We start from the raw sequence: 11747 nt of genomic DNA on the forward strand, positions 1-11747 counted from the left end.
GTAGCCCAAGAGTTGGCGGGGGTGATGATGACTAGCTGCCTTCCCTCTAGTCTTTCACTGCTAACTTAGGGACGGCTAGTGCAGATAGTCCTCGTGTAGCTTTGGGCAAAATTCAAACAAAACCATTAACGAGGACGATAATTTCGATAAAATATGTGGATATTTTTGAGACAGGATTTGATCTTGACAATCAAAAGTTGTCTTTTCAACACTGGAGTAAGTTTAATTATAACCTCGCCTTAGTTTTTACTTTGTTGATAACAGCAGAATAAAAAGGAACACAGTTGTACTTAATTATTGTAAATCTATATTTGGGAATATGTCTTTACCAGGCAGGTTTTCTGTAAAACACCTAACTAAGAATTATAAATTAAAACGGACGTACACTAAAGGTTAGTGTGCTGGCTGAGAATCGAAAGACTCAACGTTTATGATCTAGCCATTTAACACATGTGTCGTATAAGGTCTCGTTCAGGTTGAAAACATATATTATCCTGACGAATTAGAAATCGAATTTTGATGATTTCCTCTCTCGCACTGTGTTTATATTCCTACTTTAAAAATCTTGGTTTCCTAGATATATAATTAAATTTAATTTTGAGTTCATCAACTTCTATGTCGAGAGGCAAACGAACCATCTGTGTTCCTAGACATATAATTTAATTTAATTTTAAGTTCACCAACTTCTGTGTCGAGAGGCAAACGAATTATCTCTTTTTGATTCATCATTGAGTTAGTGTGTACTGTTTCAACAACGGATACAGTAACTTTGGTTATGTTGTCAGCATTTGTTTTAATATTTTTTGCTATTATTTAAACAAAACAAAAATATTGAAAATTATAAAAAATCATAGTATATATACATTTTTGAAGTAACTTTGGGGCTAGTGAGTTGAGGAAGAATAATTATTTGAAACTAAATATAGATTTACGTTGTCCTTCAGAGTCAGCCACTATAGATTTACGTTGTCCTTCAGAGTCAGCCACTATAAACTTATGTTGTCCTCCAAAGTCAGCCACTATAGATTTATGTTGTCCTCCAAAGTCAGCCACTATAGATTTATGTTGTCTCCAGAGTCAGCCACTATAGATTTACGTTGTCCTTCAGAGTCAGCCACTATAGATTTACGTTGTCCTTCAGAGTCAGCCACTATAGATTTACGTTGTCCTTCAGAGTCAGCCACTATAAACTTATGTTGTCCTCCAAAGTCAGCCACTATAGATTTATGTTGTCCTACTTCGTACAGTAGCTCAGAATCAAGTTACATGAAGTTCTGCAGTAACAAGTTAAGCAGATTATCTTTATATAGTAGCACAGAGTCAAGTATATTTTCTTTCCCAATGTAAAACATTGACCTGATTAGAAAAATGATCAGTTATCAGGCCATATATTACCAAACTAAACACTGCTATGCTGTTCCATTTATATTCCCTTAAATTTTGTATTACATCGTTCATGCTGCATCAGCGTATTATGTAGCCTCTCCTAATATAACTGTCCATCACTGGTTATGTTGTCTCTCTTAACAAAGTCAGCCATTATAGATTTATGTTGTCTTTCATAGTAAATTAACTCAGTATCACGTCGCATGAAGTTCTCGAATAACAAGTTAGACAGACTATCTTTATACAGTAGATATTTCCTGGGGAGATTCATCCTTGAGTTCTGAAATTGTACGAGGCTTCCCACATCACACACGTGGCTTTAATTACCCACACAATCATAAATCAGCTGGTGTTAAGTACGTTGAATGAGGTGGCAATTCATAAGTGACGTGAAATTATTCTGTCCTGAAAGTGCTCCACAAGACTTGTTTCACCTGGTGACCAATATGTGGAGGGGCACTATCCTGCATGAAAACAGTAGTGTTTCTCACATTTCGTTGCTGCAGCATGGTACAGTGCAGTACTAACTGTGTAAATTTGCAGCCATCTTGCTGATAGGTAAGATCCAATAATAAAGTCAGCTGTGAAACAATACCACACTGTCATCTTAACATCATGTGGAAGGAAATGTTACATAGGGATTAATTTCCTACCATATAATGCAGTTGTGTATATTGACACTATTAGAAAAGTTGCTTCATCAGTTCATAAGATATTCACAGGCCATTAGTCATCGAATTCAATTCTTGCCATAAACTGCAACGTAATATCAACATATAAAGTTAAATCTGTCTCCTTCTTACTGATCTGTTTTATTTTATTTTAAATAAGAGTAATATTTCAAATTGGCGATTTAGTGTCTTTGCAAACAGTTTAAATTGAAAAATCCAGACATCAGGCGAAATATCGTGCACTGTTACACCAATAAGCACTTGTAGTGACTTGTTGTGCTACGACATGGCTGATCTCGTAATAGTTTCAGTAAGTATCGGTGGTCTGCATGTACGTTGCTTATCACAAGTTCAAATTAGTTCATTAAGTTGCGTCTTGAAACAAGGCCATCTAAGGATGTTATGTACTCTATGGTAGTACCTGAGAGTTACATCAACATTACATCCTTTGATATAAAAGCATTTTAGAAATTTACCCATCTGCACACTTGTCAGTTTCGTGTTGGTCAAATGAGATGTACTGCGATCTACAGGCCAATTTATACACATGAAAAGTATGAAAAAAATAAAACAACAATCTTGGCGCCTTTAGCGGCAACATGTGACAACTGTTGCATATACATCTGCATGACATCCTTACCATCCCTGTACGATTTAACCTTTCTATGCCATACCGTTTATTAGATATGACACGCTAAACTGCGAAACTTTCTTTATAACCAAAGTGTTTGTTTGTTTGTTTGTTTGTTTTTAATTATGCACAAAGCTACACAAGGGCTATCTGTGCTCTGCCCACCACAGGTATCGAAACCCGGTTTCTAGCGTTGTAAGTCCGCAGACATACCGCTGTGCCACTGGGGGGCAACCAAAGTGTATAAAAGTATATAACTATTAACTTACAGAGATAGAACTTTTTCTACAAACTTTAAAATACCCCGTCTAAGCTACGTATTCTAAGCAGAAGAGGAAAATTGTAATGAAGCCGCATAACAACATAACTAACTAGTTTTTCGTGATGTGATCAAAAAGAATCTGTGTGTGCTAGTCTTCATTTGAAACATATTAATTTATTCTCTCACTGTATAGAGTAAATAAAATGTATACTAATCTGTTTTATCTCGTATTAAATAAGATTAATATTTCAAATTGGAGTTTTTTTGTTTTTGCAAATGTTGTTTCAAAGTTTGCAAAATTTTGTTACGAACAAATTAGTCATTAATAGTTTTATAAGAAAATCAGAGTACACAATTTGTGTTGTTTTTTTTTATAGCAAACCTGACTTAATTTTTAATAATTCTTTCTTTAAAATTTTTAATTTTATTCATTATACTTTCATTGTATTAGGTATTGTAATTTAAGCCCTATAAAATATTTGGAAGAATAGCAAAAGTCTATTTTGTCACTGTTATCATTCGATCTCCCTAGATTGTTTATTATGTGCTCGAATTTGCACTAAAAGGTGAACAATGTTTCAATTTTTTAACAACAAATAAAACCCTTTAAGCTTATTATACTAACTATATATTTTAAGATGAAAACTACTAGTGCAAAAATAAAGGTCACTGCAAACATTAATGCAAGGATTTAGTTGACCTTAAATGTTTTTGTGGTGATGTAATTAATTAAAGTTTAACATTGATTTGCATTTCTTATATAAGCATGGTAATTTGTTACGTAATCTATGTTTTGCAAATTATTTCGACTTCCGTAAAAATTAAGGCTATTTTGAACTGGTGGAAACTAATTAAGAAACTGTATAGTGATATTATATCACTTTTACGCAAGCCTGAAGGTATGGTTAACATGGCTTCGATTATACGCAAAATACAAGAAACAAATGAGCAATATAAAATTCACAACATAATAAAATTACATTTAATTGTACATTAAAGTTGTCGCCAACAATACATTACGTTGTTTCTTTGCAATACATATGCGTAATATTGAAACTTTCTGAAAGCTTTGTCTGCTTGCACCATTGTTTATAAATGAAGTCAACAATTTGAACTGTGGACACATTCGTGATTCCATACAAAACTGTACTGGCAATCTATACCTTTAATCGCAAATATATACCCAATTTTGATACACATAAACATGAATCACAGGATGAGATGAAATACTAAAATTAACTCTACAGGAAGCAACATAAAGTCTTAACGACAGAACATTCAACAGCGTATGTTATCGTCGTGTAGAGATCTTTCTCGTATTTGCCATAACATTTTAAAGAAACTTCATTGTATTCAATTAAATATTAACTCGACACGCAAACGAATAGAACTGCCAGGGCTCTATATGTACTTTATCTCTGTTTTGTACTGAAAGCAGTCAGACCATATTTATTTTTCTAATTCAGCACAACCTCTAAGCAAAGAAGAGATGGTCTTTGCAGTGGAGACCAATCAATAAACTACTGTGTCCAACTATAATGAGGATACTAAACAATATATATGATAAGGAAATTGTGAAACAAATGGTAGGGATCAAACACTATCGAATTCCATACATGTAAGTACCAAATGAACACAAAAAGTCAGTAACGTACTACTGTGACTCACTACATCCATCATTACAACATTAAACCAAAGTAGAGAGTGAAAGCAATGCTAACCTGTAATGACATACTATCACAAGCGTTGATGTAGTGTAATCATCATAGTCATATTGATGTATCGACCTGTAAATCATCTAGATGTCAGTGTATGTTTTAATTCACTTTTAATGTCCTTACTGATATATAAAGTGGAATTGAAAATAACAACAACTAACGATAACTATAGATATAGTATTAGAAAAGTAATTACAACATTGTTACCTTGCAGAGAATGTATAACGTACATTTCTGCACCTGTGTCTGTAAATAGCTTTCTAACAATGAATCAATCACAACTAAAACATCATAAAAATCACTCAACCCGTACGTATATTCTATCTAGTAATAGTTTCATTATTTGATTAAAACTACTTGAAAGTTCAAAGATTTAGCTCACCTTCAATTGCAATTTTATATTCATTTAAATATTATCATTTAAGTTAATACACCTGTTTATTGATTACACATAACTTTCAACCTGTTTTAAGCTAGCACACCAACAAGTCAGTTTTAATTTTTGATATTTACCAGTCTGGTTTAAACTGGAATATGTATCTAACAATCTTTCTCAATCCGAGATAATCGGCTATTTATTTTAATTCATCATTTCAATATGTTTTTAAGCTTGTGTACCCTGGTATTTTAAAACTTTTTTAAACGTGGATACATAACATCCCGCTTTTATGTGGAATGTCTATTGATCTGTTTAAAACAAGGCACTACAAATTTATTTTAAGTGGGCCATTTACTATGTATTTTAAGGTGGAGTACTTTCCAATCTGTGTTAAGTAAGAATACTTACAATTCTGTTTTAAGTAGGATAACTACCAATTTGTTTGAGTGTGGTACTTTTTAATATATGTTAAGTAAGAATACATACAAATCTGTTTTAAGTAGGATATCTACCAATCTGAGTGTGGTACTTTTTAATATATGTTAAGTAAGAATATATACAAATCTGTTGTATGTATGTGTGTGTGTATGTATGTGCATAAAAGTAGGAATTTAGTCGGATTTTTAGTAGGGATTTTTCTTATTAGTCTTTTTTTATCTGAAATGCTTCCTAATCTGTTTTATGTTGATATATCATTAAAAAACTTGGCCTAGTGTAACTGATATACTAGTATTGGTTAAAAATGGAATTATCATAGGGATATGCATAAAAGTAATTTAGAAGGAAGTATAAACAGGTTGCTTAAGACACAGGATTGTATATAAGCATCGAGTAAGAGGTATTAAATGAAATAATGTGTTAACAATTTTAATATTTGAAAACACAATGGTTCTGTTTATATATATTAATTATATGATTTATTGGATAAGATCCGATCAGTGATTAGAATATAGTCACGAATCCAACATATTCCTAACACAGATTCAGATTTGTCTTACATTGATTTTAGGTGAAGTATAAATTGGAAGAAACTTTTTTTCCCCATCTGGTTACGATAGAAAGGATTACAAAGCCATTAGTGCTGACAATAGGTAAGCTTTGACCACTCGTTAAAAGCTGTCCCAAAATTTAACACAAATTAAAACAAACTCTTGGACGTAAATACCTATTTTATTTCTGAGCCATTGGCGGAACCATCGGAAGTAAGATATTGAGTAGTATGTGTTTTAACACAACTTTGAAGAATGTTCACAACCTAAAACGATAACTTCACAAGAATCAAAGCAACGTCAACTAGATTTCAATAATTAAATAAACAAATAATTAAGGAATAAATTAAATCTTTGGAATAATTGTATGGAAACGTATATATGAAAAATATATTGCTAGTTCTAAGTTAACACTCCATATGTGTGACAGAATACTATAGAGCAATTTATATAGTAAATTCAGTATTGCTGTTACATCCAATGGTCCAGGTAGTTTCAAAGGGCAGCTCCTTTGGTTATTTGTTCTTTGCTTGTGACCATAATGTCATTCCATGTTAAACTATATTCATTTTCTAGGTTTTGCAGATCTAAGATTGAAGTACTGAATGCTAAAATTGTATAAGCTTGTTTGTGTTGCTCTGACATATTGCTTACTACAGGATGTAAACAACATGGTTCTGGTTGTGTTACTCCAACATATTGCATACCACAGGATATAAAAATGGTTTTGGTTGTGTTACTCCGACAAACTGCTTACCACAGGATGTGAAGAACATGGCTCTGGTTGTGCTTCTCCGACATATCGCATACCACAAGATGTGAAGAACATGGCTCTGGTTGTGATACTCCGACATATTGCTTACCACAGGATGTGAAGAACATGGCTCTGGTTGTGTTACTCCGACAAGCTGCTTACCACAGGATGTGAAGAACATGGCTTTGGTTGTGCTACTTCGACATATTGCATACCACAAGATGTGAACAACATGGCTCTGGTTGTGATACTCCGACATACTGCTTGTCACAGGATGTGAACAACATGGTTCGTATTGTGCTACTCCGACATACTGCTTGCCACAGGATGTGAACAACATGGTTCGTATTGTGCTACTCCGACGTACTGCTAACTATAAGATGTCAACAAAGTGGTTCTTGTTGTGTTTCTTCAACATACTGCATACTACAAGATGTGAACAACGTGACTTTTTCTAAGTAAACATGGTCAATTTTGAAAATAGATTGGATATAAAATTTAGCAATAATTCGCCTTAGATGTTTTTTCTTAGTCCTGGTATTTAAATGAAAATAATTCGTTTTCCATTTTTGCTGGCTGCTAATGCTTGACAGCTTGTGATATGCGCTATTGTCGGAAAACATTTTTGGAAAAATGAAGTAAAAATTCGGAGATAAATCATGCTAATAGATTTTCTTGTAAAATATAGAAAATATCCTAGACGTTTTTTTTAAACTTACAATGTTTTTTCATCGTGAGCATCAAGTCATGTATATATTACAAATTCTGTTGTGTTATTAAGTTTTGAGTTTTGTTTTCATTTCTTACAGCTTGATAAGAAGGTGAGGTATCTGTCAGTAAGGTTGTCTTTCTAAAAAAACTATGTTTTGGGAGAAAAAAATAATGTCCCCCGCTGGGACAGCGGTAAGTTTTCGAATTTACACTGCTAAAATCAGGGGTTCGATTCCTCTCGGTGGACACAGCAGATAACCCCATGTGGCTTTGCTAGAAGATAAACACAAAATGAATATATTTTTCTTCATTTGAAGCGTTGAATTGTATATCACAATATTCATCTAAGACTGAAAATGATCATGTTCTGCTTGGCCGAGACAAAGCATAAAATATATATGGTGAATCACGTAACTAATCAAGAGGGGTGATTGCTTCAAAACAGATGGACACCTGTAAGTTTCAGTCTCTTTATATTAAGCTCTTGTGTTTGTAATTAAGCACAAAGCTACACAATGGGCTATCTGTGCTCTACCCACCACGGGTATCGAAACCCGGTTTCTAGCGTTGTAAGTCCACAGACATACTGCTGAGCCACTGTGGGGCGCTCTGGTGTTTTCGAGAGAGGGAGTTGAAACACATAAAAAGCCGTAAAACAAAAAAACTATTGTTTCAATTGAAATATTTGGATTGTAATGCTCAACACTGCTTGACTCTGTTACCGGGTTTCTCCTGAATCTAGAAACGACAAAGTTCGCCACTGTCTGATCATGTGAGATCCGTATAGTACAAATGGTACTAATTTGTACACATTGTTCGCAGGCTTTTGTAAAATAGAAAACTGTCAAGGAGTTTTTTTTTTAAGTTAAAATATTCCTCCGTCAGGACTATTAAGTGATACTGGTTACAAATTCTGTTGAATCAAAAGCAATTTAAAACCGAGTAAGTTAACAGGAACTGATAATTATTTATGTAGGACCATATAAGATGTTTAATTAGATGTTTATATTGTTTCTAGTTCATGTCTTCTTTGTTATCTAAATTAATAATTAGAGGTATGTAGCCTACATAAAAGTGTTTTAGTGGCGTAGGGACTTTATTTTGCCGGGGAGGGGGGCAGCTTTGAACAAAACTGAGATTACCAGATAGCACTTTACAATGTTTTTGTTTGTTTTGAATTTCGCGCAAAGCTACACGAGGGCTATCTGCGCTAGTCGTCCCTAATTTAGCAGTGTAAGACTAAAGGTAAGGCAGCTAGTCATCACCACCCACCGCCATCTCTTGGGCTACTATTTTACCAACGAATAGTGGGATTGCCCGTCACATTATAACGCCCTCACGGCTGAAAGGGCGAGCATGTTTGGTGTGACGGGGATTCGAACCCGCGACCCTTAGATTGCGAGTCGAGCGCCCTAACCACCTGGCCATGCCGGGCCAGCACTTTACACATCAAGGGTATTGTTATTGAGGACACTAGAGATCAGCTAGAAACACTACACAGAGCATACGTTTTTTGTTTTGTTTTTTATTAATTTTGACGAATAAAAATTTATAATCTATAAATGGAAATTTCGTTGCTGTTTTGGTTCTTCCACTTGCTCCCTAAATACAAATCTAGGGTAAAGCATTTGTTTGTTGTGAGTGTATTGTAACTCTTGCTTTTATCATTAGTATATTTCTACCCATTGAGTGTAAAATGTTTGAATTGGTAAGTTTATAATTCTACTATACAATAAACAAACTTTATAGATTAAAAGTATATATTTAATCTTACATAACCGTATTTAACACAGCAAGCACTGGACCCGTACAATTATTAAATGCAAATTATAATTACTGTCAAATATTGTTATGTGCAAGTTTTAATTATTGTTCATACACATGGTTTATATGATTATATATAAACACATTCCATAATTTATATATATGTATATATACAAACGCAACTAAAGGGAAACATATATCTCCTTAATAGCTCCTACATATGTTCTGCATAAGGAAATAGTTTTCTATTTACGTTTTAATTACTGTTAAATAAGTTCTAAACAGGCAATAAGTTTGTAAAACATTAAAATATATATATTTCATTTTTTTAAATATAATTTTTTATTTCTTTATGCAGAATATATATGTTAGTAATTAACAAGTCTATCTATATACTTTCCGTTGGTTGTATTTTTACAGAAATGATTTAATTAAATTTATGAATATTCAAATTAATCTACAGCAAAATTTCTTAAGGGATAACGCAGTGTTTTATTTTTCTCCTTCTTAAGGCTACTGGCCATTTGGACCGTCAATGTGCAACATCTGGGTGACTTGTGACGTCCTTGGTTGCACATCTTCCATCATCCATATGTGTTTTATCTCTCTCGGCCGATATCTGGGGATACGCAGCCCACTGAAGACTCGCAAGAACTCTAAAAAGAAGGTAACCATTAAGATTGCTATTGCATGGTTAATCTCCATGACAATAACGAGTCCCATTACTGTTTTGGGTTTCACTGACACCGAAAATATACAACCAACAACTCAAATGTGTGCCATCAACAATCGATTTTTCTTCGTCTTTGGGTCTTTGTCTGCTTTCTATATCCCCATGTTCATCATGGTGACGTCTTATATTCTCACAGTCCGTCTGTTACGACAGAAGGCCAAGTTCTGTGAGGAAAGGCCTGGTCGGAAAGTATCCTTTATACGGCGAGCCCGCAGACACCTGTTACAAGACAATCCACACAAAAGTGAGACGTCAAATATAGAATGCAATAAGTGTGATAGATGTGCAACTCGTCGATCTCGGGATAACAACAATGAAAACACAATCCTCGAAGACAGTCAGGCAAATTCACGTGCGAACTATGGGTGTTTTCGGGAGTCCCTCAAAAAAAGATCCCACATAAAATTTAAAGAAACTAGTGGTATTGTTTATACCCTACGCTGTAGGTCGCATATGCAGGTGATGAACGAACAGAAAGCGACCCAAGTTCTTGGGATAGTTTTCTTTTGTTTTATCACCTGTTGGACTCCTTTCTTTGCTTTGAATATTCTGTTCCCTATTATAGATCCAACAAGCTTTCCTGAGTACCTCACCACAACATTCCTGTGGCTAGGCTACGTGTCATCTACCATTAATCCTATCATTTACACAATTTTTAATAAGGCATTCAGAAGAGCTTTCTGGCGTCTCCTTTCTTGCTCCTGTTGCTTGTATAATATGAGGTCTCCTACTATAAACGAGTTGGTAATGTGGCCAACCAAGTCCAAACACTTTGTGAACATTATCACTACCCGCCGCCTAATTTCAGAAGGTCAATTTAAAGGTTAATATATTTCAAATAATGGGCGGTGTTTTAAACTAGTGTTGGTTTGTTAAGTATTTATTTATATTAATGCTTTATCTGTAACATTAATTTCAATGCTCGTCGTATGTGAAAGGATATCTTATAAGTATGCTATTTTAAGATTATAAATGATATATGATATACTAAAACATATTAATTATAAATAGTCTAGCTTTTTATAAGCTACTAAAGATATGTCTTGAAACACAGCTCGTTGAACGTCATTACCATTTGTAATATTTGTACTTGTACTTTGCTAGATGATTGACTATTTGCACTGCACCCGCCGAAGAGATGTTGATCTCTGAATTTTAGCGTTAAGAACCCTCAAGCTTACTACTGTGCCAGAGGTGGGCTTGTGCTCGTGATGAAAACATGCTGGAAGAAAAAGGTTCGAAAATTTTATGTGTAAAGTGCGACAAAATAAATTGGGGGGGGGGGTAAAAGTTTCATCCAAGGGAATACATTGTTGTGCATATTAGTATCCATCCAGTGATTTTACCACATACAAATTCATCTATTTGTAACACAGTCATAATGAAGGCGCTACTTCAATGAAGAAATTAACTACCAGTGACCCAAAAAACTTCAAAACTACTTTGAACATACTAGGCCACAAATAAGATGTGAAACCTTTTGAGAAAGGTCAAATATACCCGTGAATTCAGATACATCCTGAATAGGCTACTTTATTAATTCCTGTGTATTAGCAATAATTGTTTGTTTGTTTGTAATTAAGCACAAAGCTACACAATGGGCTATCTGTGCTCCGCCCACTACGGGTATCGAAACCCGGATTCTAGCGTTGTAAGTCTGCAGACATACCGCTGTACACTAGTGGGCCCGAGTTAATGAATTTTTTATTTCAAATTTATGGCCCACCCCCAGTGGTACAGCGGTATGTC

General features: G+C 34.2%; 1 protein-coding gene across 3 annotated transcripts in view; it reads left to right on the plus strand.

Moving 5' to 3' along the window:
* LOC106478070 (alpha-1A adrenergic receptor-like) overlaps window positions 1–11605 on the plus strand; it is a 29158-nt gene extending 17553 nt beyond the window's left edge. For 2 of the 3 annotated variants that reach the window (XM_022381595.1, XM_022381596.1), the window contains one exon: window positions 9778–11605. In XM_022381595.1, coding sequence (XP_022237303.1) covers window positions 9778–10826 — 1049 coding nt within the window. In that variant the 3' untranslated portion in view covers window positions 10827–11605. The remainder of the gene's footprint in view (window positions 1–9777) is intronic. The other variant, XM_022381597.1, reaches the window with a different exon arrangement.
* Window positions 11606–11747: the final 142 nt, after the last annotated feature.

Source organism: Limulus polyphemus, unplaced genomic scaffold (genome assembly GCF_000517525.1).
Source record: "Limulus polyphemus unplaced genomic scaffold, Limulus_polyphemus-2.1.2 Scaffold178, whole genome shotgun sequence".
Taxonomy (NCBI): Eukaryota; Metazoa; Arthropoda; class Merostomata; order Xiphosura; family Limulidae; genus Limulus; species Limulus polyphemus.